Source organism: Columba livia, chromosome 6 (assembly GCF_036013475.1).
Source record: "Columba livia isolate bColLiv1 breed racing homer chromosome 6, bColLiv1.pat.W.v2, whole genome shotgun sequence".
Classification (NCBI taxonomy): Eukaryota; Metazoa; Chordata; class Aves; order Columbiformes; family Columbidae; genus Columba; species Columba livia.
The window spans coordinates 24,586,002-24,610,239 of NC_088607.1; the positions used below are offsets into that span (position 1 = coordinate 24,586,002).

At 35.7% G+C, this 24,238-nt stretch overlaps 1 protein-coding gene across 18 annotated transcripts in view; it reads left to right on the forward strand.

Annotated features, from left to right (window-relative positions):
• Positions 1-24,238, forward strand: part of LRMDA (leucine rich melanocyte differentiation associated) — a 702,006-nt gene that overhangs the window by 589,544 nt on the left and 88,224 nt on the right. For 17 of the 18 annotated variants that reach the window (XM_065068554.1, XM_065068557.1, XM_065068570.1 and 14 more), the window contains one exon: positions 3,886-3,970. The exons of the other annotated variant lie outside the window; for it this stretch is intronic. In XM_065068554.1, coding sequence (XP_064924626.1) covers positions 3,886-3,970 — 85 coding nt within the window. The remainder of the gene's footprint in view (positions 1-3,885; positions 3,971-24,238) is intronic. 18 annotated transcript variants of the gene reach the window in all.

Consider the following 24,238-nt stretch of genomic DNA (forward strand, 5'->3'; position numbering starts at 1 on the left):
CTATCTCTTGAGCTCCACAGTGCATAATGTTTTCTTAAGGTGAGTTGTTTTTTTTGTTTGTTTGTTTGTTTGTTTTTTCCTGGATTTTTTTTGTGGGTGTTTTGGTGTTTTGTTGTTGTTTGTTTGTTTGTTTGTTTGTTCCCCCCCCGCCCTCCTGACCACATCTCATTTTGCACTCTACCATCTCTCTTTTGGATGATACCTTGGTCAAACTAAGGTTTTTCTCTGTGGCTTCCTCTGAAAACATTTTGGAATTAAATCTATGTAGCTAAGGAAATCTTTGTATGCATATGTGTGTTGAAACAACTTCACTTACCACATCTTTCCTTAAGTGCATAGTATATCTATTGAACCCTTGTCAGCAATGTTCTTCCTGTATTGTAAAATTTATCAGGTATAATACATTGATGCCTACTACCATTACTGATGTGTATAGGCTTGTAAAGAATTTGTGACATGCCTTAGAAATAAGGGTAAATATGAGTAGAGAAGTACTGGGATACAAATACAAGCTGTATGAAAAAATAGAAGAATATAAAGTATCAACGGCTATTAGTGATATTCCAATATAGACTAATATCAAGCCACATCTTGCACATCAACAGAAAGTAAAATTTCCTAAACAATAACCCTTGCTTTAATTAAAATTACTCAAAGTTTAGGTGGAGTGGTGTTTTTGGTGGGACGGTAGATGTTTTTGTTGGTTGGTTGTTGTGGTTTTGTTTTGTTTTTCCTACTTCGGCTTCTACAGTATCTGTAATTTTTATGAACATAGTTGAAAATCACATACTCTTTTACAATCTGTCTATTTAGTATCAAGTACAACTCTTAGACAAGACAAGACAAAACTTACAGGTTAATATGAAAGACAGTGATACTTCCATTTGGCAAATGTTTAGTACTGTGAGTACTCTAACTTTATTGGTCTTGTAACTTTTATACCTTGTACTTCCTATTACTGTAATGCTTGCAAGAATACAAGCTTCTCCTCTAATAATACTGTTAGAATTTCTTTATTGATCCTTTTGGTGACGCGTTCCTATAAAACCGAAGCTACCACCCATTTTAACCAGTGTTCCTCAAAGCTATTTGTAGTTGCTTTCCACTGCAACAAGAACTTCTGGTGCATATGTCACCAATACTTGTAGACATAACTGTCACATGTCAGTGCTGTCACTGTCAAAATATTCCCATGAATATTAAAAGTAATACAATTACACTTTGGAAAATAGCTTAGGGCCAAACATCAGTATGTGGTAGAGGAAACAAATAGTTATCTTTCTGCTGGTGCACAGGCTTACTCAGAAATGTGATTCAGAACTCCAGCCAGTGCAAAACAATCCTAACCCTGGATGATATTCCATAGAATGAAAATTGCTCTAACTGAACGCTTAGCTCAAAGGTAATGAAAACTGTTCTGTATTTGACAAGGAATTATATACTGTACATAAAACAACAGCAAAACACCAATAAACAAATCCTTCTGTTTTTGCTTTTCCTAGAATTGGAAATAAAGCTAAATTGTCCTTTCATTCCAATATCCTTTTTAGAAGCTCTTGAATTTTGCTCACTCAGTAGTATATTGCTGAAAAGGCAAAGTCTCTTCCAGTAATTTTAGGAAAACCTATCATCAAGCTGTCAACAGTCTAAATTGAGAATAAAAGTACCAAAGAGAAACCTTCACTGTTATCAGAGTCCCAAATAAGTACACTTGAATAAGCAGATAACATCTAGAGTGTGCAGTATGAGACCACTTATTTCTCCAGTTTTTTGAGTGATTTACAGGCATGAAGGCTTAAGTTAAATAGTGACTTTTTTCTTCCTGTCTTACCCAGAACAACTAGGCCCAAAGAAAACAGGTAGTTGTGAACAGATGGCTGTTCTTGGAATTCATTTCAGATGTTACATTGCTGGGTGTTAGGGGCATCTATCATCCTCTGAAATGTTATGTGCCCTCAGCTCATATTAGTCATCAGAGGGAAAATTTCCAATACTTTGTAGTCCAGTGTAGATTGTTTACAGTTTGCTAAAATCCAAGAATTATTCACTCTAGCTGAAGGGAGAGAGTTCTATCTATGATATCAGGTCTCTGAAAAGGAGGGTATGTCTTCACTGGTGAAAAAGTGGAGGCAGGATTTTCTAGATTTTGTATTCATATCTGATAAGTAGCATCCTTACAAACTTGTCCCTATTAAGGTGTTTGTTCTGACGCATGATGTGTCTTCATGTTATCACCTGGGGACAAAAATGGGACTATAACTATGGTCTGACATAACAGCTGGTCTCCAAAAGAAAAAGCTTGGTATACTAATCTATTCAGTCACTTATCTTTAAACATTTTAATATACTGTGATCTAGGAGTCCAGCAGCTATGATAAAGAAGATTTCTAAGTTACAGCCTTTAATAAACTTATTACTATGATTAGTTTTCATTATTGTGGATATCTGGTTGTTTACCTCAGGTTTAGTCTGGCAATTAAGATTTGAAGTAGTATTTAAGCTTTTTCTTCTCCAAAACATCACAGCCCTGTTTTACACTTTTGTCTTAACCAGACATTGTAAGTCTGGGTTTGAATTCATTTCAGTTAAAATTATATAAAATCTGAGGATATGATTAACTACAAAATAAGAAGTAAAATAGAGGTGGATTCCTTCGACTGACTGTTGGAATTTATAAGCCAATATATCAGTATGGAACAGCCTGCAGAGAAGATGGCAATTCTTTTCTCAAGACTTCCTTTAGTAAATTATCATGAGCCTCAATAGATTAGCTTTTGTATTTCTTATCTTTATTTGCCTTATCATTATTATCAAAATGATAGTATAAATTATCATGTAACTTTCAGTGAACACTGTCCTTTATGTCTTTTATTAAAACTCATTTTATTTATGCACGTTGCAATGGGTAGATTGTAAACACTCCAGAGCAAACTCTGTACCTGAAACTGGACACATCACTACCATGATATCAATCCATCTAACTTAAATTAAATTTCAAAAACTGGCATGATGGTTCATATTCACCTACATGATTGTTTATTTTCATATCTCCTCCTAACAATCTAGCACTGTTGCTCTAAAACTAAAAAGCAAGATGGTAAATGTGGCTTGGCTTGGGTTTAGATTGCTCTTTCCTTCAGATGAAAACTCCAACTGGATGAAGATTATTGCAAGCTATAGCTCCACAGTCTAATATTTTTAAATTGGCATGATAGGAACTTGCAACCTTTATTATGGGGAAAGATTTGGGTTTCCTTTCTTCTCCCTAAACATTTTTCCTTTAAGGATTCTGAGCAAGTTTTCTTGGTACTTCAAATGCGTTAGACTTCTGATATGGGTTTTAAGTGTTTATTATTATAAACTCCTATATCCTTGTCCACTTTTGTGCATTTATAGGCATTATAATTTTTGAGAGATCCCTTTGTTTAGCTCACAGGACAGTGGAATGGCAAAATCTTTTTTTTTTTTTCCTTTTTTTTTAATTAGTTTTGAGAAGTGTGGTATCTTATTGCAGCTTTCTATTTTCTGTCTCCTTTCTTACATGTCGACACACTCATAACTTCCTTCAGGTAAATATTAATCTGTTTCACCAAGAGTTTTTAACAGTTTTAACATTGAATAAGGTTTCTTGATAATAGAAATTTTTTGAACCTGTGATCTGTATGAAAATATTTTTTTTTAGTAATTATACCTTATATCAATGTGTAAACTCTTGTGAGTACAGTGACCTTGAAAGATTGCAGGCAGCCTTAACAAAAACAAATTAATCCTCCTTGGCTGGTAACTGTGCACCTGTAACCACATCATAGACCTCATCTCACAGGTGCATCCTCTTTGCATAATCATTGACTGACTCAGAGTACTGGTCTTTGTTTTATCACACAGACTTCTAGTGATGCTGCCTCCGCTTCTCCAGAGATGCATTATACACCTCTGCCTTCGGGATCCAGAGACCTTACCAATCACAGAGGTATGAACTCAACTTTTATTGGTATGAATTGCTGCAAGGTGGTCAGCTTTGCTGTAAAGCCTTCTATGTATTAGCTACTGCAACACTGGCACTCCACAGAGAACACTGTGCCTTTCAAGCACTAGATGAGAAAACCATACCTGTCAAGCCTACAGATTTTGACTCATCTTAAATAGGATTTAAAGGTGGTCTACTGGGAAAGCAAACAAATCTATGGATAATAACATTCAGTGATAATTTTGTGTACGTGAGAGAAATGTAAAGAGATTAGAGTACTTAAATATTGTTAAGTAGATGACTATGTGCAGCACTGGTAATTTTGAGAGAATTTGTAAACTTTCTAATATTTGTAAGAGAGAGCTTTTTGGCAGTTTAACAATTTAGAGCTATAATTTTGGAATGTTAACACATTTTCTTTGCAGTAAGAAGGGATTCTTCTCTTTATTTCAACATCACAGGTGGATAAGTGTTCAATTTCCTTTTTCACCAATCTTTAGAACTTAAAAAACACCTTGGGCAAATATTCAGATTCCTTTTGCATACCTATGGAGCAAAATGTTCAAGGAACAGTTGAAAAACTGGAACAATCTGGAAGGGTGTTTTCCAAATTCTTCACCTTTGTTCTAAAAAGGAGAAATTTATAAAGTTTGCAGAATTTTTCATCTTAAATTAAATAAATGAACTTTATATCTCACATTATGCATTGATATCATGTAACCCATTTGTGTAGAGGCAGTTTTGCAATGCAACTGAACAAGGATCAGGTGGGAAGGATGAGGAAAGCAACTGATTAAACTGTAATTTGTTGCAGCCTATATCACTGTTGTTGTGGCAGGGCTAAAGATGGTTGTGAAGCTATATTCTGGTCTTGGTATAAACTGATATTGTGTACTGGAAATCACATGTTCTGAAAGTACTTTAGAGTGTTGTATTCTGACACTGAGTTTCTACAGTAACTGGTACTTATTAAAGAAAAATGGACCAAACCAAGTTCCTGGATTTAAGCACACAGCTGGTCTTCAGGGATTAACAAAAACAAAAAAACCCACCCACAACCAAACCCCAACCAATCAACCAAAAAAACAACACACAAAACCGACCCAAACAAAACAAAAGAAAAATAACTGCAACCCGCTACCCCTCCGTTTCCCAAGGTATGTGTTGTGGCTTTGATTTTCAGGTAAGCATATTTGCTTTGAGGTTGGATTTCTAGTGTTGGATTAAATGGCTAGGTTATAGTAAAACAATAAGTAGAATATCAGAGTGTTGTAAATGTGTAAGTTTCTAAAAAATATATTAAAATACCATTAAAAGCCAGGTATCCTCAGATCTGTTTGCTTAGGTGATAATGAATACAAGTGTGGCTTCATGGCTGATTTTGGGTTCTGACTTGGCCAAAGAAAGGCTGGCAGCATTAAGCATCAAATGTGTGCCTGCATTACTGGTGGTCTTCTCTTCCAATAAAGCAGTTGTGTGGCTCTAGTAACTGTTGCAGGCATGTCCATACAGGTGTCCGTTCAGAGCTGGAGCTTAGCAGGTTCTAAGTACTACTGTCTTGTCTAGGGTTTGAGAAGGCCTGCTCTCTATGAAATGGGAAAATTATATTCCCCAAATTATCAACTTCTAATCCTTAGCTGTTCACATAATTCTTTGTTACTTCTGTCTTTACTCTTCCCAGAAATAGTCTGCTTTGCATGCTAAACATGTGCTGAAAATTTCCTTGATGATTAAGCACTGTTATAAATAAAGTGAATGGAAAAGAGAGTGTCTTCCAAAGAAAGGGTAAAAATGGCCCTAAAAGAGACATTATTAGTGTGATCCAATAAGTCTTTATATAAAAATGTATTCACAAAGAAATAATTAAGACAATTTTCCAAAATGCCAGGTGTTGTAAATAAAGCTTGAAACAACCTGCTAGCAGGGCCTATTAACTCAGTCAGCTTATTTTATACAAAGAAAAATCTCTTAATTTCACAAGCCCATACAAAATTAATTGGAGTCAATAGAAAAATCTCCAAGAAAAGAATGAAATACCTGCCATTTTAGATTATTAATATCTTCAATTTTTTCTTCACTGAATGCTTTCAGTGTTGTAAAAAATGATTGAATCAGGTGTTGCATCTGTAAATATTGGCAGTTTTCAACGCAAACTAGGAAGAGGAATCCTGTAAGCTTCTAAGTGCTTTTATTTGTCCCTGGAGAAATTTGTTTACCAGAATCTGAAAGTCTGGCAAATGGTTTGCTACAGCTGTAAAATGATTTTGGGGGGATTCTGGGGAGGACCAAGAGCAAGTGGAAGGTATTTGAATGGTTGAGTTTTACTTTGACATTTCTCACTCTATTCACCTATGAGTTTTGCAGGGAGAGAAAAAGCATATAGTTCTGCATGCATTGCACCATGAATCTTATAGCATTCATGTTCACGCATTCAGTATATTATTTCCAGGCAGGATCTGTTTTTTGAGTTCTTTCCATATTTTGTATAAACAATATCCTGGAATTGTAAATACCTCTGCTCACTTTCAGAACCCACAGAAACAGCATATGACAGTGCAGCCTCAGAAGGAATGATATGGAAAAATCAGTGAAAATACTAAATCAAGTGTTAAGATGCTTGAGCATATAAGTATGTGAAGAAAGCAATAAATATTGGATACATGTTTTTAAGCTTTAAAAAAACTGGCCATCTTGGGAAAGTTGTTTTCCTTTAAATTACTTTGTTGCTTATACCTACTTTCTAAAGTTGAACCTTTACTTGGTTCCACTGTTCACATTTTTTTAGCAGAAGATATACTGGACTTCTGTGCAGGTTTTGGTCACCTAACAGTAATATGACTTGATTCTTTATGAGGTCAAATTACTATCCCATCAGACAAGTCTTCCAAAGTGGTAATTTTATAGCTAGTTTTATTTTTGTTTTGATTCCAAATCAATGATCTCAGTCTCCTAAGGGTCTTTTTTGGTCATTGTTAAAGTAGTATTTTATATTTCATTTTACATTATTTTAGACATCGATGATTTACTTGTGTGCAATTTGTAAATATTCTTTTAGCCAGATAAAACAAGTAATTTTAAATAAATGTCCTCCGATCGTACAACGTATTTAATTCATTTTAAAATTTAATTGCTTGTATTGTTCTATTTTTCAAATTTGCTGATGATGCCACACCTTTCTTTCTGCTTGTCCAGATCTACTTATCATCAAGAAAAAAAAAAAAACAACCAGTAACTTATTGTTGTTTTTAAATAGAAATGGCCATGCTCCCAGTACACAGTAGTAGTGAAATGTAGTGCATTTTAGTAGGAAGTTGCTCAAAAAATGTTATTTTGTATGTATGGGCCAGGTACCCTTCTGTTCCTTATTGACAGTTTATTACCTGGGTACATATAAAATCTTAAAATAGAGCTTTCAATTTTTAACGTAGTTGAAATTTATGCAAAAAGAAGTATAAAAATTGTAATTTTAAGGATGATTTGCTCAATGTGTGGAAAAGGCTCCTCACTCCACTCAGGTTGTATAATCCTTTTTCACAATGACATCTTTGGTAAGGAAGTTTCTTTGTTACATGCAATCATTCAAACCCGAATTGCCTTCCAAAAAGAACAGTGCTTTCCAGTTGGTGGGGCAAATAGTAATTTATCATTCTGTCTTTTGAGAAGCAATATTACTAAATCATGGCTATCATGAAAATCTGTTTTTCCCATATAAAAAAAAAAAAAAAAAAGTGCTGAATGCCCTTCATATAAACAGCTATTTTACAACATTGTCTATTACCTGATTTACTTGAAAACCTGTTCATTTGATGAAGCCATTTGGTTTCCAGTAACATTTTACAAATTACTCCTTTTCTTGCACTCCTGTTTCTGGGAACAACCAGTGGTAAGTCTACCCCATAGCTTACTGGTAAAAGGAAGAAGTAGCAGTTTCCATTAAAAACTAAGCCTGTATTTACATAAGTAGTTTTTAGAGCCTTAGCTTGGATTTATGCCAAGGTTTAATAGTTCTAATCTATTCTGGCTTGTAAGAACTTCCTGAACAAATCCACTGTCCTGTTTTGGTGTCTATTCAGTTAATTATCCAAGTGTTCTGGTATGAATAGACATTGTTTTCTCATTTTCTATTTGAATGATGAGTGCCCAAATGGAAAATTATTATTTATTCTACCAATATGTTTGAGTAATGACAGACTTATTTGCTTATTTTCTGAAACCGTCCATCTGAGTTTGAAAGTCATAAACTGCATTCAGAAGCAATGTCCAGAAGTCCTGGGACATAATATTTTTAAGCTTCCTATTAGCACTCTGGAGTTAATTTTATAAAGCATTTTTGAACAGAGTAAAATAAGAGATTCTTTTTGCTTTCAGTTTCTCTTTTTGTCTAACAGAGGTATGCTGAAGATTTGCTTGGAAATGGGTTCTCTCCAGACTTCCACATTCCTAACCCAGCAAAAGCATGTAGTGATTTATATACATAAACTGTTAGAGAAAACACCTGAACTTGATTTTTTTTTCCCCTCTGTGGTCGTTATACTGTACAATTGTACTCAGAGTGTTGGCATACTAACTCTTCAGTAATGACTGGTATGACTAGACAGAATGCATTCTGACTGATTTTTAGCATGTACCATATATGTAAGCCAGCTACTGGCTTTGTAGGAGTTGAGATATGCACTAGGTCAAGACAGAAGTGTGCTTTAGAATGCACAACAGGCATTGGGCCATCCAAGTTGTGCTGGAATTTACAATCTAATAGGTGTCAAAGGAGAGCTACTACTCTCAAAATTTGGTGTCGAAGGGAAAAGGTAGCATTTTTGGAGAACCAGAAGCAGTAATATAATTTACGTGATGTGTTAAAGCCCCAAACTATTCTCTGGGATTTACCTGTTCTACCTCAGTTAGCTTAGCCTGCTCATACTTCAGAAATAAATATTCTCAGGTTCATCTGGAACTAATAATGTATGTTAATTCTTCAAGAGTTGGGTCTAGAGTTTTAAAATAATACTTTTAACTTTCTGAAGCGAATTATAAAATTGATGCACACTTCTTAATAACAAATGTTAGCACACAGTTCTTATTTTTGAAGGCTTTCAACTCAGTACACATGCACTCTGAAAAGCCACGCTGTCTTTAAATCGCAGGCATAAAAAGAAAAGGAAATCGGTTTGCATAAAAACTTACTTCCAGAAAGATAATTATCCTGTTTATATTATCATTGCAGTCTTCTCTGTTGTTGTTATTGACACAGTTGTTAGGTACTCATTGTATTTTCAAGCCAGAGGCTTATTTAAAGTTTGAAATTGATTGCTGGGAAAGTCACAAAGCAATTTATGTAGCAACTTATCATAATTAGTTAGTTTTCTTAATGTGAACTGCACTTTATGCTTATCAATTGATTTTTTTTTCTGTATATCTGCATAAAGCAGCCCATTGTAAGTTGTCCAAAAAGAGAATAAAAATAATTAAAAAATCTGCAGGTAGTACTTTATCATTCAGTCAGTCTAAGGAATCCTAAACACTTTTTAAACAAAACGTGTCTATGTATATATGAGAAGTATTAGCTTTAACTTGTCTAATAACGGGATGAATAAAAGAACTGCAAGCAGGTGCAGTACATGGAAGTTCTGTATCAGGCAGAGATGCTGTGAATAGAGAGAAATTTTCCTTTTTCACTTACATGACGTGTCCTTTGAAAATACCCTACTTTTCAAACTGCATGATATTATGGTCGGTGATAGACTGCATACTTTTTAGGCCAGGATCTTCTGACTATGAGATGAATAACCTTAAAACAAACAAAAAAAGTTCACAGTAGCATGTAACAGGCAAGACCATATTTTCCAGGGGCAGAAACACTCAAAAATAAGCTATGACATTTCCTATTAATGCCAGGAAATATATCCCAACAGTGAGTTTTGCTGTGCTCATGACTTAGCCCCAAAGGCAGTGGGTAAAAATCCTTCTCTTCTGGCACTATGGGAGAAGACTTAAATAAGGAGCCTGTTATGAAAAAAATAAAAAAAAAAAAAAAAAAAAAGAAATCTTATTTGGATTGCCTGTATGAAATGAGAAATTGGGTTCTAGTGTCTTGCTTAGTTTTTCAGTTTGGGAGATGAACACTAATGGAACCATGAGAGATGTGGGAAAAGCATGGAAAGCAAGGTGATGGTAAAGATGCGTGCCAATGTGAGGGAAGACTTGGTTAAGAGAAGATTTTTGTTTACCTGTCTTATTTTCCCTTAGTTAAAGGGATTGTAAAGAGAAAAACTGTCAGAGGTGCATTGAAGTCCTTGCAGTCTGGAGATGTGAGAAGGTAGTGTCAGATGTTTAAAGAGCTCTGTTGTGAGCTATTTTTGGTGCAGCTGAAAGGCAGGCCAGGTCTTTCTCGTAGTCACCATGCAATGGCCCCTGCTTGTGCCTGTAGACCTGCCAAACCTGACACTTGGAGATGAGATGAATGGCTCTGGCCAGTGTCTGTTACTTCAGTAGTGCAACTAATTTCATACCTCTAACTGTGATTTTTTCCTTCCACACTGCACTCTGTCTCCTCAGTTTTTCTCATGTCCTTGCTTTACAGGGAGAAGAGTAGGTAGATGGAATGAGTTGAAACAAAGTAGATCAGGAGAAATGCTTGAAGGCACATGTCCTTAGAGATGTTTACTACTACGAAATGCTTCCATCTGATAAGAGAAGCCCACATGTAGTAGTATCTGCCCTGAGTCTGCAAATGCATTAGACATCTGTCCCTACTGTGTGAATTGAAGCAGCGTCACAGATGTTGCCTTTCAAAGGAATTGAGAGGTCTAGTGCACATACGTGGGATCTGTTCGGCTTTCAGCCCTGGAGTGGTTTATTGCCGGGCAGAAATGAATGAGCAGATTAAGGAGGGTCCCATGTAGTACCTCTGCTGAGTCCTAATATATTTGTTTACTGGAATAGAGCCGCCACCAATACCGGTGGCCTTTTGTGGACCAGTTCACCTCACTTGATCAGCGCCTGTATGTCTCTCTGTAAAACACAAAGAATTTCCCAAATGTGGAATAAATTGTGGTTGGATTTGAGTGTGACCTTGACTAATATGGTTCAAGAAATACATTTTCTGGATCATTGGATTCATGTCCTTGTCACTTAACAGGGTCAACAATTTCTTGTCTGTGTATACAAGGAATGTTGGATTTGAATCTGTAGAGTATTAAAACTTTGGCATAAAAATGTACTGTTGTATATTGCAATAATGAGAGCAGCTGATCACGTGAAACTAGGGTGGGGTGAATGAGTTAGGGATGATATATAGGGTGACTTGCAGTATTGTGCAAAGTCTTTCTTGATGGCCAGAAAAGTTAAATTTTCATTTTGAATGACAGCATATATTAATTTGTGAAGGTTCTCTGTGTTCTGTGGTTTGAAAGTGAGTCCAATGGGTGTGACTAAGCTGACCAGAAATAAGCTTGAGGAGGTTCACTTCCTGGAGTGCTGTGTTTCTGTGGGAGTAAAATAGGGTTGTTTCTCTGCAGCAAGACTTAAAAATACAAAAATAGAGCAATTAAGTGGTTAATAAAATTTAGATTAAAATATTATTATATGTCTAAGGAGTTGGGTACAAAATTCACATTCTGCATCTAATGTGAATTAGGAGCCTAAGACTGAGGCAGCTTTTCAAAACTGTCAGCTGTGTTTTTCCAGATATTATAGAGACTTTCATTTTTCCACAGTGCACATTCCCCAATCTGGCTGTTGAAGCTCTGACCATTTTCCATATTTTTGTCACTATTCCCATAATTCCTGAGGTTTTCATTGCAGGTTTTCCTGTATTTGCCAAAACTAACCTAGCTGTCTGGGCTTCAGTCACCCATACAAGTGTCACATCAGAGGGAATATGATTAATGAGGAAAAAACTGTAACTTCATATTTTTGGGTAGACTCAAAAGTTTCTGATGTTTCACAACATAGCTCATTTTGTCATGCTGGCAATAAGACACCATGAGAATGCTCGAGCTCCAAGCAGAATGACTATAAAGTGGCAGAAAAACATAGAAACCATTGGCTTCTATAAGTGGAAACTTGGGATCCAAAAACTTAAACCTATCTAAAACTTTTTTTAGTTATGTAGGAGAGCAAATAATGCATTAAGTCTGCAACTGGCAATTAAAAAAAAAAAATCCAATAAATTTGCCACTTGGCTTTATAATCTTTTACAATAAAGAAAGGGAAGTCATGGGCTGCAGTATTACAGTCCTTCCAGAGAAATCAGGTTCAAAGCACACACACTGCTGTGCATATACAGTCTCCTGAGAGATCCCCATGTTTAGTTAGCACTCCAGCCTAGCCTGTTTTTGCAGGAGTCCTCCGATTTTATCATTCAGGCATTTTTACAGCCTCATTGGAACAAATAAACAAACATCTGGAATCATGTGGTATATTTAATTAAAAACTTTTTGTTTGGCCAGAAATAGTAAAATCATGAAAAATTGCCTGTCTCTGAGCTCAGAAAGGCCAAATGAAGAAGCTGTTGGCTACAGACAGTTTTACAATGTATTGAAATTCATAGATATGCACACCTGCTACAAGGCCCCCCCTTTATTTTGATTCATAACCATTAATGAGTGTTTAGTGTACAGATTGGAACCCTTGTTTAAATGGGAATTTACTGTTTTTAATAACATATAGACATGTGTTGTTATATTCCATATAGCCTGTACTGTTCTGTAGAACAGAGAGGATAAAGCTTTATAGTATTGGTTAAAAAAATAAAATCTTTACAGTACATGTTCCATTTTAATATTGTGTTATATGAGCATATTTTAATTCCAGAGGCAGTAAATATCTGCCCCATGCTAAGAGTTGGTATATCGAATGTTGGAAATGTGAAAGATGGTGTTTTCTCATGAAAATTAGAGTCTAATGAAAATTTAAATTCTCATTGTTTCATTTAATGCATTTTTTTGAGGAAAATTTCGGGAGACTCTTGATCCTTTTGCAGACAAAACTGCTGGCTGTCATCTGAGATATTACTATGTGGTCACAAAATATTCTACAAACCAGGATTATTATTCATGAAAATGAATTTGCCTAATGGACTGCTACTATTTTGGATGCACAAATATAGGCCTTTGAATATATATGATATAGAATCTTACTTTTGAGCTTGCACATCTTAGTTTCTGAATAGCTGTACTCTTTCTTGAGGAAAGGAAACCAACGTGCACACAAAAAGTACTACAACATCTGAATGCTGTTCACAATTCTTCATATTGCTCATGGTTAAAATCATTTGGACGTTCAATTTTGAGCTGCATTTCTCTGAGGATTTAGACTTCTTAGCAGGAAAGGATGCTTAAGTGACCTTGGCTGCTGTCCTGTGTTTAGTGTTACTGAGCTGAGTGAAGGGTACCTGGGTCTCATCAGAAACAAATAGTGAATACATGTGGAAGCCTACTTCAAAATTGAGGGGACAAGTTTCCTTCACAGTCAGAAGGGCAGCCATCTTCTTAACAGCAATGAAATGATTTTGTCCCCTTGTGTGTTGGTTCTTTATGGTATGCACATCTTGCTATAACACGTACATGTATTCCAAAGTACAAACAGTCAAAAAGATGCAATGTATTTTGCATTTCTTTATTCAGTGTGTGTGCTTTGCCAGGAGTTGGTGAAGGTTCTTTTCTTTAATTTTGCCTTCAGGATATCTTTGTATGATTTCATTGCGTGCTTTTATGCAAGAAAAGAAAGTTGTCAACATCATATAGGATATGAATACCCGAATTAATGAGCTAATGATATGTTTGCTGATCCAAGTTCCTTTTAGAGATCTGAAAGCAAATGTTAAGTAGGTTGGTGATTTCCCTTTTTCACCTGTTTTGTGAAGTTTTTGTGTTCTGTTAGTAGCCTCAATGCTAGAAAAGTAGCATGACATCCTTCATTAGCTTTGTATGCCCTTGAACAGAGAAATCGCACCTGGTGAGAAGAAAGGGAGGAGACAGAAGGGTAAACGATAAGTATAAACAAGTGAAAATCTTTTGTGTCCCTTACCAAACAGATGATGACTTATCCTTTTTTTTGTCGGTACTCGTTGTGTTGCCTTTTACAGTTTGAGAGATTTTGAGTTATTTCTATTTACACAGGATGAAATTCTTTTAAGGCATGATTGACAGACAACATGGGTATGTTTTGTAAGACCCTTTTAAGAAAGCTTGTCTATGACTCTAAAGTGTCTGGTAAACCTAGGCAACCACCTGAAAGACCCCCCACCTATGGCTGCATAAAACTAAAATAAAGAATGGAAAATAACCCATTGAGTATGCACTTTCTCACCTACTGAGAGCAAAATGCAATGCAGTGCAGTTTTAGTACTTGCATGCCACTGGGGAAAATAGACTCCTAAAATCACATAGTGAAGCACTGGAAAAAATTCAGCGAATTTGTACTAAGTGCTATGTTATAAAACCTACAGAACCGTAAGCTTTGCTTCTCAAGTGAAACAGATTTGTATTGCAGTTCTGTTAGAATGCCTACCAAATGTAATGATCATATTTAGCACAGTAGGCTGAAAAAATATAAGGCTGGTGAATAAGAGTCCTTTCACAGGAATGCCGTACAGGCGGGGATCCAAGCAACCCTTGTGACATCTACTTAAAGACCAAGTGCGACTGCAATCCCTCAATTTGTTTTCTTTTACTTTTGCTCAGTGTTGGGTCACATACAGAGAGATGGAAAGATCACATGGCCCGAGTTAGGTCTTTCAAAACCATTAGTAGTGGTAAACGTGGCTCCTTGGAATTAATGGAGGACTAAGTTAGTGCTCATGTCTTGTCAGAATGTGTACCAAAACCACAGGGCTCCCATGCCAGTGTGCTGGATTTCCCTATGCTATCTTAGCTTCCTCACCACCAGCAGCGGCAGTAGTGGTATCTGTAACATCTTTAGCACTGTATTTAGCCAAATATGTGCTTAGAAAAACTGCACCATGAGGGGGAGGAAAGAAGGCAACTTTGTAATAAATAGACTAGATATCATAGCATGTCCTGAGTTAGAAGGGACCCACAAGGATCATTGGGTCCTACTCCTGTCCCTGTATATAACAACCCCACAGTTCACACCACGTGTCTGAGGGCCTTGTCCAGTCTCTTCTTGAATACTGCCAGATTTGGGGCTATGACACCTCCCTGGGGAGCCTCTTCCAGTGCTCAAATATGCTCTGGGTAAAGAACTATTATATCATTCAAAAGCAATTTGGTGCTGTCTAATGCCAGCCATTACTGATGTAAAGTATATGATGTGTTAAGAGAAAGAAATACCAGGTAAAATTACAGTATGATAAAAAGGAGATGTGTAAACATCTACTGGGCTGCTAACTGTGAAGTTTGCCTCTACCCCATAATCTTGTGCTAGAACACAATGGGAGCAGAATCATGGAGGATAGCTGAAGGAGTCCCTCTCTTAGCTATAAATCATTGCACTGCTTTCTTTTCACTTTTGTTCCACTGTGTCATTATAAGAAGTAATTCCTTTATCAAGGCGAGTTTAATACTAAAGTGAAAGAGAAATTGTCAGCTAAGCTTTTATTCTTTTTTTTTAATCTGTTTGCAGTAAAGGAGTATAATGATTTTTATTCGGTGGTCCCACAAGCTTCAAAGGAGAGAGTACTTGAATGTCTTAATGTCTGTGAATTCTTTTGTTCTGCTAACCCTTATGTGCTGTTGGGATTTTGTTTGTTTGTTTGTTTGTGTGTTTATTCTTTGTTTCTGTTGCCTGCATGTTTAGAGAAGAAGTGACCTAGCAAAAAGAGATTGAAAGAATGGCCTTCATTTGGGAGATAGATAATTCAGGCAGGAAAAAGTTCCCATGAGAAGTTAAAATATGAATTGCATTTTGGTAAGTGAAAAAAAGAGGTGCAAAGTACAGATATGTTCTGCAGAGTACAAAGAAAACTTGGAAGAGCTCTAGTAGTGACTTGGTCAGTGAGAACAGATGCAAATTTGCTGTGGCTGCTACAGTACCTAGAACTGCACTGAGTGGGAGATCCAGGTTAGAAAACGACAATGAGAAAGGTTCTTGTAACCTTAAATTATCCATCCTGCATAGAGGATTTTCCTGACAGATTAATCTTAAGGATCTAAAATCGTTCCTTGTCAATGTAACCCCTGAAGAAGCTACAGAATCTCACCAAGGAGCTGAATCTTACTCTGTCATTCTTTTTTTCACTACCACAGGCAGGAAAGGTGAAGAATGAATACTGCTATTGTGAAGTTCTGAAGGTTGTTCAGGACTTGTTCTTGTCTGTGTAAGAGACAAAATGTAGAGCTTTTCTGCAGAAATTCTAGAAGATGCCAGTTTATAAATTAGCTTAAAACATGCAGTTTTTCAATCCCATAGTTTGGGAAGGCAAAGAGCATCTGATTCAGAAAATGAGGTTTTGACAGTAAGGAACCCTGTTTTAACATCTGTGGAATTATTTTGGTTGGTATTATAGGAGTTATTTAAAATTCAGACAGAATTGTTCTGATAATACTGAATTTTAACCGGTTCCTTCAGAAAATCCTTTTAAATAAAAAAAGGCTCAACAGCAAATTCTAATCATTTTTATCTGTGAAGGTCAAACTTACTTTACCTTTCATTCTAAGTTTTTTTTTTTTTTTTCTTAGTTGTGGTGATGGAACAAAGAGTGAAATGCAAAGAAAAAAAAAATATTGATGGTTGAGCTAACACTTATACTTCTTAACTAAAAGAACTAAAGAACTAGTACATTCCTCATCTGAAATTTTTACTTGTTTTGTTCTTTTTTTCTTCAGATGTTTGGAAGACTTAGGTTCCAAAGCAAACCATGTAATACCAGTTTGTAGGTATTTTGAACTGCTCTAATTTGTGGATTTTGAGATAAATATTTTTTCTTTTTCTTCCCCCCCCCCAACATACTATTATATTACTTCCTAATAAAAAAGACATCTGATTTTTACTTCTTGTTGATTTCTATATTTCATTAGCTTAATATAGAAGATTTTTCAGCCAATCTAGGGAGTGGTTTCTGTGATCTGTAGGCTAGAAGTACTGTGTTGGAAGAAAATATGCTAATACAAGAGTAGAATCTCTGGACAGTTTCTCCCCTTGGCTGTAGTTAAACCTGCACAGATTATGGGGAGTAAATCCATATGCATGCTAGGCATCTCTGTGCTTTAAAACAACTACCTGCAGGTGTTTTAGCCACACACATATGGCTGGATATATGATGAGGCTTTTCAGATTTTCAGCCAAGTCTTCACTTGCAGAGTAATGAGATGTTGAGGGAGGTGGGAAACAAGACACATATACATGTAGAGGTTATGATGTCATATGTAGTGAGTTATTGCTTTATTTCTGTTTCTCGTATGTTCATTCCAAATCAATTAATGAGCGATATTTGTGTACCATTACTTTAAAATCTTTGAGGATGAGAGGCACTATGTATGCATACAGGTAATATGCTCTCTCTATTAGTCACCCATTGTGATGAACTTGTGAGGAAAACACCTTCCTCTCTATAGAGCTTCCCTGTCTACTCAATAAGCCACAACTATATTCCTTACTACTAAGCTCTGGCTTCTTGGGAACAAATTTAGGTCAGTGTGGAAGCATCTAAATATTCCTTTTCCTATAGGTAAGATGTAGTCATCTGAGCTGGCCGCAGATTTTTGAGCGTCACAGCTAGACAAATATGTCAGTTTTGTGTCACATCCTAAAATGTAATCTTAAGTAGCCTGAAAGTTTGTTGACAGTATATTAGGAGAGTAACTCAGGAGAAGAATCACTTCTTCATAAGTGTGAACATTTCCCATAGTGTCTAGAAAGATATGAGGAACCATTCATCCAAATGTTGATCTTGGGTATTTTGATCTTGCTTGCCAAGCTGTAGATGGCAACAGAATAAATGGAAGCTTATGGGTGAATTCTGTTCAAGATGTATTGCAAAGTTTCTGCTCCTCTTTTAAGTAGTTTAAATGTTTTGAGTGCTAAGCAGCAGCACTAATATTTTGGTGATTGTTGATTTGGAAATAGACTTGGAGGTGCCTAAGAACAGCTTGATGAAATTTAACCTCTGTAATGAGAGTTTGATAGATAACATGTTTAAATTAGAAGGGGGAGGGGGACAGTATGAAATAGATCATATTGTAATTTCAGTAATCAAATGCACTGAAATATGTCATTGAAAAGATACTTATGAATCTTAAATCTTAGGATGGCTGTCACATTTCTTTTAGTCTATGAACAATGACAATCATAATTTGAAGATGAAATACGGTCAGAGCTTCTGTCTCCTTGACAATTGCTCCAATATTTAGACAAAAAAGTGCTCTCACCGATTTCATTAGTCAACTCATCCTTTTTTACCTTTTCTCTCATGTAACTCTTAATACCCCATGAGAAGCCTAGACAAGGAGAGTTGAATTTTATCTCATACAGCCATATTATAAAATAAATTACATATGAGTATGTGTAAAGACAGAAGACTTCAAGGACAATCCCAGAGATATCTTGTATGACCCAGCATCAGCCATATTATAAAAGAAATTACATATGAGTATGTGTAAAGACAGAAGACTTCAAGGACAATCCCAGAGATATCTTGTATGACCCAGGAAATAATAGGGTTGCATTTGATGAGCTTGGGTGTGCTTTTCAGTAATTACAAAACCTTCTCTAACTGATTTAAAGCCTTCTACATTTTCCTGTGCTTGTTGCATAGCTGAATTAAGTTTTTGAGTTAATTTTTTTGCATATTGTTCCTTGATGCTTAATAAAGAAAAGGATGGGGATGGGAGTGAGCGGGGCGGGGGGGGGGGGAAAGAAAAATTAGCAGCACTGGAAAAGGCTTAAAGAGCTGCTTTGGCTAACAAGCCAAAGAGGGAAGATTCTGATTAACAAAGCAACCTGTATTTATGAAGTGTCTTTTATGTAAAGTTTTTCTGGCCACTTACAATGCAATAATCTGTGGGGCTTGGCCAAGCAAGTAAAAAAGCTTGGAAGAATGGGAATTTTGAAAGCAGGAAAAGAAAGGAGCTTGATCTAATGTCATAAGGCAGCATGCTTTGGAGCCTTGGGGCACAATTAATAAAGGGTCTGGCACCTGCCGTCTCCAGTCTTTGTATTTGTTTAGAGAAAGAATTAGTAAATCCACTCATGGAATATGTTTCCTTTTCTTGATTTCAACTCACTGTGGCTCAGCATGTATCTGAATACCTGTGTGGTAATACCACATCATATGCACCCTCGACTCAGGTAAGAGTAATAGGGAAGGGCTACTTACTGAAGCTGTTGAGAGAATTGCCTTATTTTTTGTCTCTCTCTCCATCTTTTTAACATCATAGAGGTGGTTCTAAGAGAAAATAAACAAAGGAATTTATGCTACTTTTCATAACAGAATTATTGTGGAGCTTACCAAGTTTAATTTTATTTATTTATATTTATCTGCTACTGATGCAAGTGACACATCTACTGAAAAATTAATGCTGGACACTACTGTTTCATATTGAAACACAGGAAGAATTTTAATGATGTATATGCTGATTTGGAGAAGAATTGAAAGATTTGGGTACTACTATGTTTCCTTTACTGTTCTTGAGGATCTTATGCTTTCTTCTTTTGAATGTATAAAGAAGGGTGGTTTTCTCTTACAGCTGCATTGTCACCTTATTTGAGTATCATGAAATCTTTTATATGGACCTTTTGTCAAGCATGTGTGTAGCAAGAAGTGATCCATGGCCCAGTGCATTTACTTAGTTAATGTACAATATAGGCAGTGAATAAAAGAAAGAAAATACTGTTTTCCTAACTTTTGTATTTGAGAAGGTCCAGCAGAAAGCACCAAGTACAGTGGCTAAACCAAAATGTCTGTGCCATTGCATGGACTTAAGCATCCTAATTATTAGTCTGTGGATTTAATAACTAGAATACCCCATCCATTGCAAATGTTTGTCAAGTGCATACATGCTGCTTAGATAATTTTAATCATATGTCTTTTATCACTGCTGTCTACAAATTGCTTGTTTTCATCGTATCAAGAGCTCTCCTGTCTGGGTTATTCTGACTACCTTTTCACTTATCATTTGTTTTACTTTTTTTTGGTGATCTAATCAAATATATTTGTACATATTTAAAAACTTCCCACAAGATAAAATGACCATATAAAGGATGGTCAGAAGCACTGTATAGTCACTGCATAGTTGTTAATCCTGATGAATAAATCTCATCAAGTATAAAAGTAAATAAAAGAAGCAGGTGAGAGGGGATGTAGACAGGTGGGTGAAAATTAACAATGCTGGGCATCTGACACCATTATCCTCTTGAACATGACAAGGAGCCTTCAATGCAAGTAGGCTTGTGTTGTAGGGGTTTTTCTTGTTTGTTTGAGGTTTTTTTGTTTGGTTTGTTGGTTTTTGTGTTTGTGTGTGTGTTTTATTTTTTTGTTTGTTTGTTTTTTAAAATTTTGCTAAAGGATTCCTCCTTTTGTTACAGCCTTTCTTTTTTAGCAATTACAAAACACAGTTTCAGGAAAGAAGCAATACCATATCATTATTCTGTTCAAACCCACTCTTCTCTAAAGGTATTGTCAAGAGAGTGACAGCATCCCAGCTCAGCTTTAATGGATAGATGATGAGCAAGCCAAGGGCTTTTTCATCAAAGCACAAGTTTTTTCCTGTCCAGTAAATCCCAAAATTGAAATGATCCACAATATACTTTTCTGAGTTGTTCACGAAAATAATTAAGTGTTGTGTGATTACTTCTGATGCTGTGTCATTTCTTTGCAGAAGCTGATGCTATTATGGCTATAAATGACTATAGCGTAACAGCTGTTTATCAAAATATTCATGAAAATTTACTGTGACAGGAGAAATGGGCATACTTGTAATACTGTTTCCATGGAAAAAGATGCATGTGCTTAAATGTAGTAAAAATTATGGCATACTGTTCTAATCTTGACAGAACTAGTTCAGCACATAATCCATAATAAAATAGGAGCTGTGGTATTTAAACACTAATTCAGTGCATATTGGTTTGATATGCAAAGACTCTGTTTAAAAGGTATTGCAAAATAGGTTTTCTTAGTAAGTTCTACCCAAGCTATGGCATATATCCCAGTCTTGGGGTATGAGTAAGGTCTTTATCTGGGGTCCAAGCTACAGTTTCATGGTTTGCTGTCTCTGTCCAGTATAACAACTAGTAGAGGTTACATGCATTTTTGATTGATGAGGTATTGAGGAGGATTTGGAAATCTGAAAAATCATATTATTATAAAGATTACAGAACAGTGGGAAATGGAGCCAGGAATGTACCTATAATTTAGGGTAAAGAGTAATAATGAGTGCTCATAAAAATAAATAACCATGATGTTAAATAGACTGCAGATCATTTGCACCTTGAGGCTTTTCTCAGATTTTGTGCCAGTAAAGAAATGTAGTAATAAGCCCTCCTGTTTTTAGCCAAAAGTGTTTCTTATGCACAAATCATATTTGGTTTAAGTCATTTGAATAGTCCTAGAAATATTTAGGAGCATGAAGGCAGATGTCATTAAAAGCCTGCACTACTTTGAAGAAGTACTTTACATTCAGGTTGTCCTTTCTTTTTGTAGTATTTCTGACTCTTCCATAGCTGATGATGCCATTCTGAAATTCGTTCTCAGCAGTTGTGATTCTTTCAGTTCTATTCAGAATTAAATCATTTTTAATCACTGTAGACATGCAGAATGAATCTCTGTGATTGCTGGCCAATTCTTATAACAATCTTGAACCTCTCTTAGGTTGTCCTCATCAGTCAAGAAGAAAAATGCTTTCTTCCCTTAAAGGCATGTTATTGCACATAGGTACTACAGAGTGAAGGTTAGTTTTTTCTGTACGCACAAGTTTAGGAGAAAGTGTAAGATCAGCTTTCATAGTTGAGGAATTAAAAGTGTCTATTCAGTGCATGGCCTTGTTTCTTCTGCTTCATCACAGAAGAATTTGTCTGCTAAAAATTGCCACACTGCTGATTTTTTAATAACTTTCATCATGTAAATATTTATTCACAGCCTATGTTGTAATCAGCTTTGTTTATAAGATAGTAGAGTCTGTATGTGTTAGTCAACACTGGAATCATATTTTGCAGTTCCCCTCCTTTGTGAAGCTTCATACAATTTGTAAATTAATTATGTATTTAACATTGCAGATCAGTGACTTCCATCTCCTGTGCAGATTCAGGCAGTTTCCAAATCACTTGGTTATCCTCCTGTAGCATAAGAATTTTTGAGGGCATCTTTCTCTCTGACGAAGTTTGTTGAGCCACAGTGAAAGGACATTTGGAAAGCAACACATCTTTAGTACAAAGTTGTTAGTTTTGCAGGAGGTGGAATGGTCAACAGCTTTCTCGATACTTCAAGTTCCCAAAGCAAAATGGAAATTTATCCTCTCCATTGAGATATAAACTATTTTATTTTCTGTCATTTATCTGAAAAGTTGATGCTCACCATAGTAATTCATCAGACACTTTTTGTGAAGTGTATCTGGCAGGGCTTCTTGGCTTCAGCCTTTGAAATTCGAAGAGTTCTTGCATCCTCTGGGAACAGAGTGACTCTTCTTATTGCACATCTGGAAGGAATGTTGCTGCCTTTTTGTTTCAACAGGGAGAGATTGTTAGGATAGTGATTTCACCTCTCTAAATTATGTGCTAGTATCTTCAAATTTTTTAACATGAAAGAGGAAAAGTGCTGTAATTTATAAAATATATTCATATTGTAGTTTCTAATGGTTAACCATAAAATAATAATTATTGCATAAAAATAACAATGTGAGCATAAAATAGTTGGAAAGATTTATGAAGTGTTTTCATTAAATTAAAGATTTCAGTAGCTGTATTATTACTTTACTGGGCCTTTCATAAGGAGAAAGAGGATAAGTTCAGTTTATTTATTTATTTAATGTAATGTGTGTTAACTGTATTGTGTTACTTAACCTTATCAGGCACTTTGGTTGAACAAAACATAGATGCTTCCTTCTGTTGAATACAATTATCTGTTTTAATGATCTAGAAATGTTAGTAATACTTCAGACAAAGAAAAAAATTTTATTTAATATTTAAGATTTTTTTACCAGTGAATTCAGCTGTTAGGTGAAATTCCCACCAAGTACTCAATTCTACATCCTTGTCTGACTGACAAGAAGTGCCTTAATTCCTTGTTGCAAAAAAACAGTAGTGAATGTTTATACTTAGTTGTTTAGATTATGTATTCCAATTTATAAAATCGGAATTCACTTTACTAATGTAAGTATACTATTTATTGTAGTGTTGTGTTTTGAGTGGTATTTCTGTTTTGTGTTGTTTGGTTGGTTGTTTTTGGTGGTGTGGGGTTTTTTGTTGGTTTTGGGGGGTTGTTTTGTGTTTTTTTTTCGTTTTCCCTTTTTTTTTTTTATTTTGACCCTGGCTGGTGCCCACCTAAGCTCCTCTATCATTCCCCCTCCTCAGCTGGACAAGGGAGAGAAAATACAATGAAAGGCTTATGGGTTGGGACACTACCTTAGTCTCACAAAACATCTGAACTGTCACTTGAATTCCATTATGTGCTTTTGTCTTTTGCTGGATATTGATGGTTTTAAGCATATGTCTGAAAGACTTATTGAACGAGAGACTACTTATTGGAACAGGGGTTAATGCTGTTTGCAAGCTTTATGTTACTAAAAATCCCGAAAAGATTGAATTTGGTTTAATATTTCAATGAAAAATGCTATGAGGCAAAATGCCAACAGGAGATGCATTAATAATCCATAAACCTGTGGTAGCCAACTAATTTGGGACATTATAGGAAATCTTGGCTTTATGTTGGCCAATATTTCTAACATGAGCTTCCATCAATAAGTGCAGGATATGCTAAACTGGGTTATTAATCTGCAAGGAAGAAACTAAAATTCAGAGAGATCTGATTTCTTTTCAGGAAGAACTTTTCTTAGGCATTAAATTTTAATCCAGTGTATTAAAGAAAAAGGAGTTACGTATTATTATTATGGACTCCAATTGAATGTTTACATGCTACTAATTAGTGGCAAAATATCAGTAATCTTTCATAAGAAAGAGTCTTTTTTCCTTTCATTCCTGATTCAGTCTCCCACATCTCTCCATTCCTGACTGGAAGCTTTTGCGTAATGATCTAAAATGTATTTACTGCTACAACTAATAGTAAGTATCATGATGCATATACACACAGTGTTACCAGTCTACCTTCTTGCCTCTGCACTACTGTAAGTGGTTTATGGTACAAGGAATTGTGCAGTCAAAAGT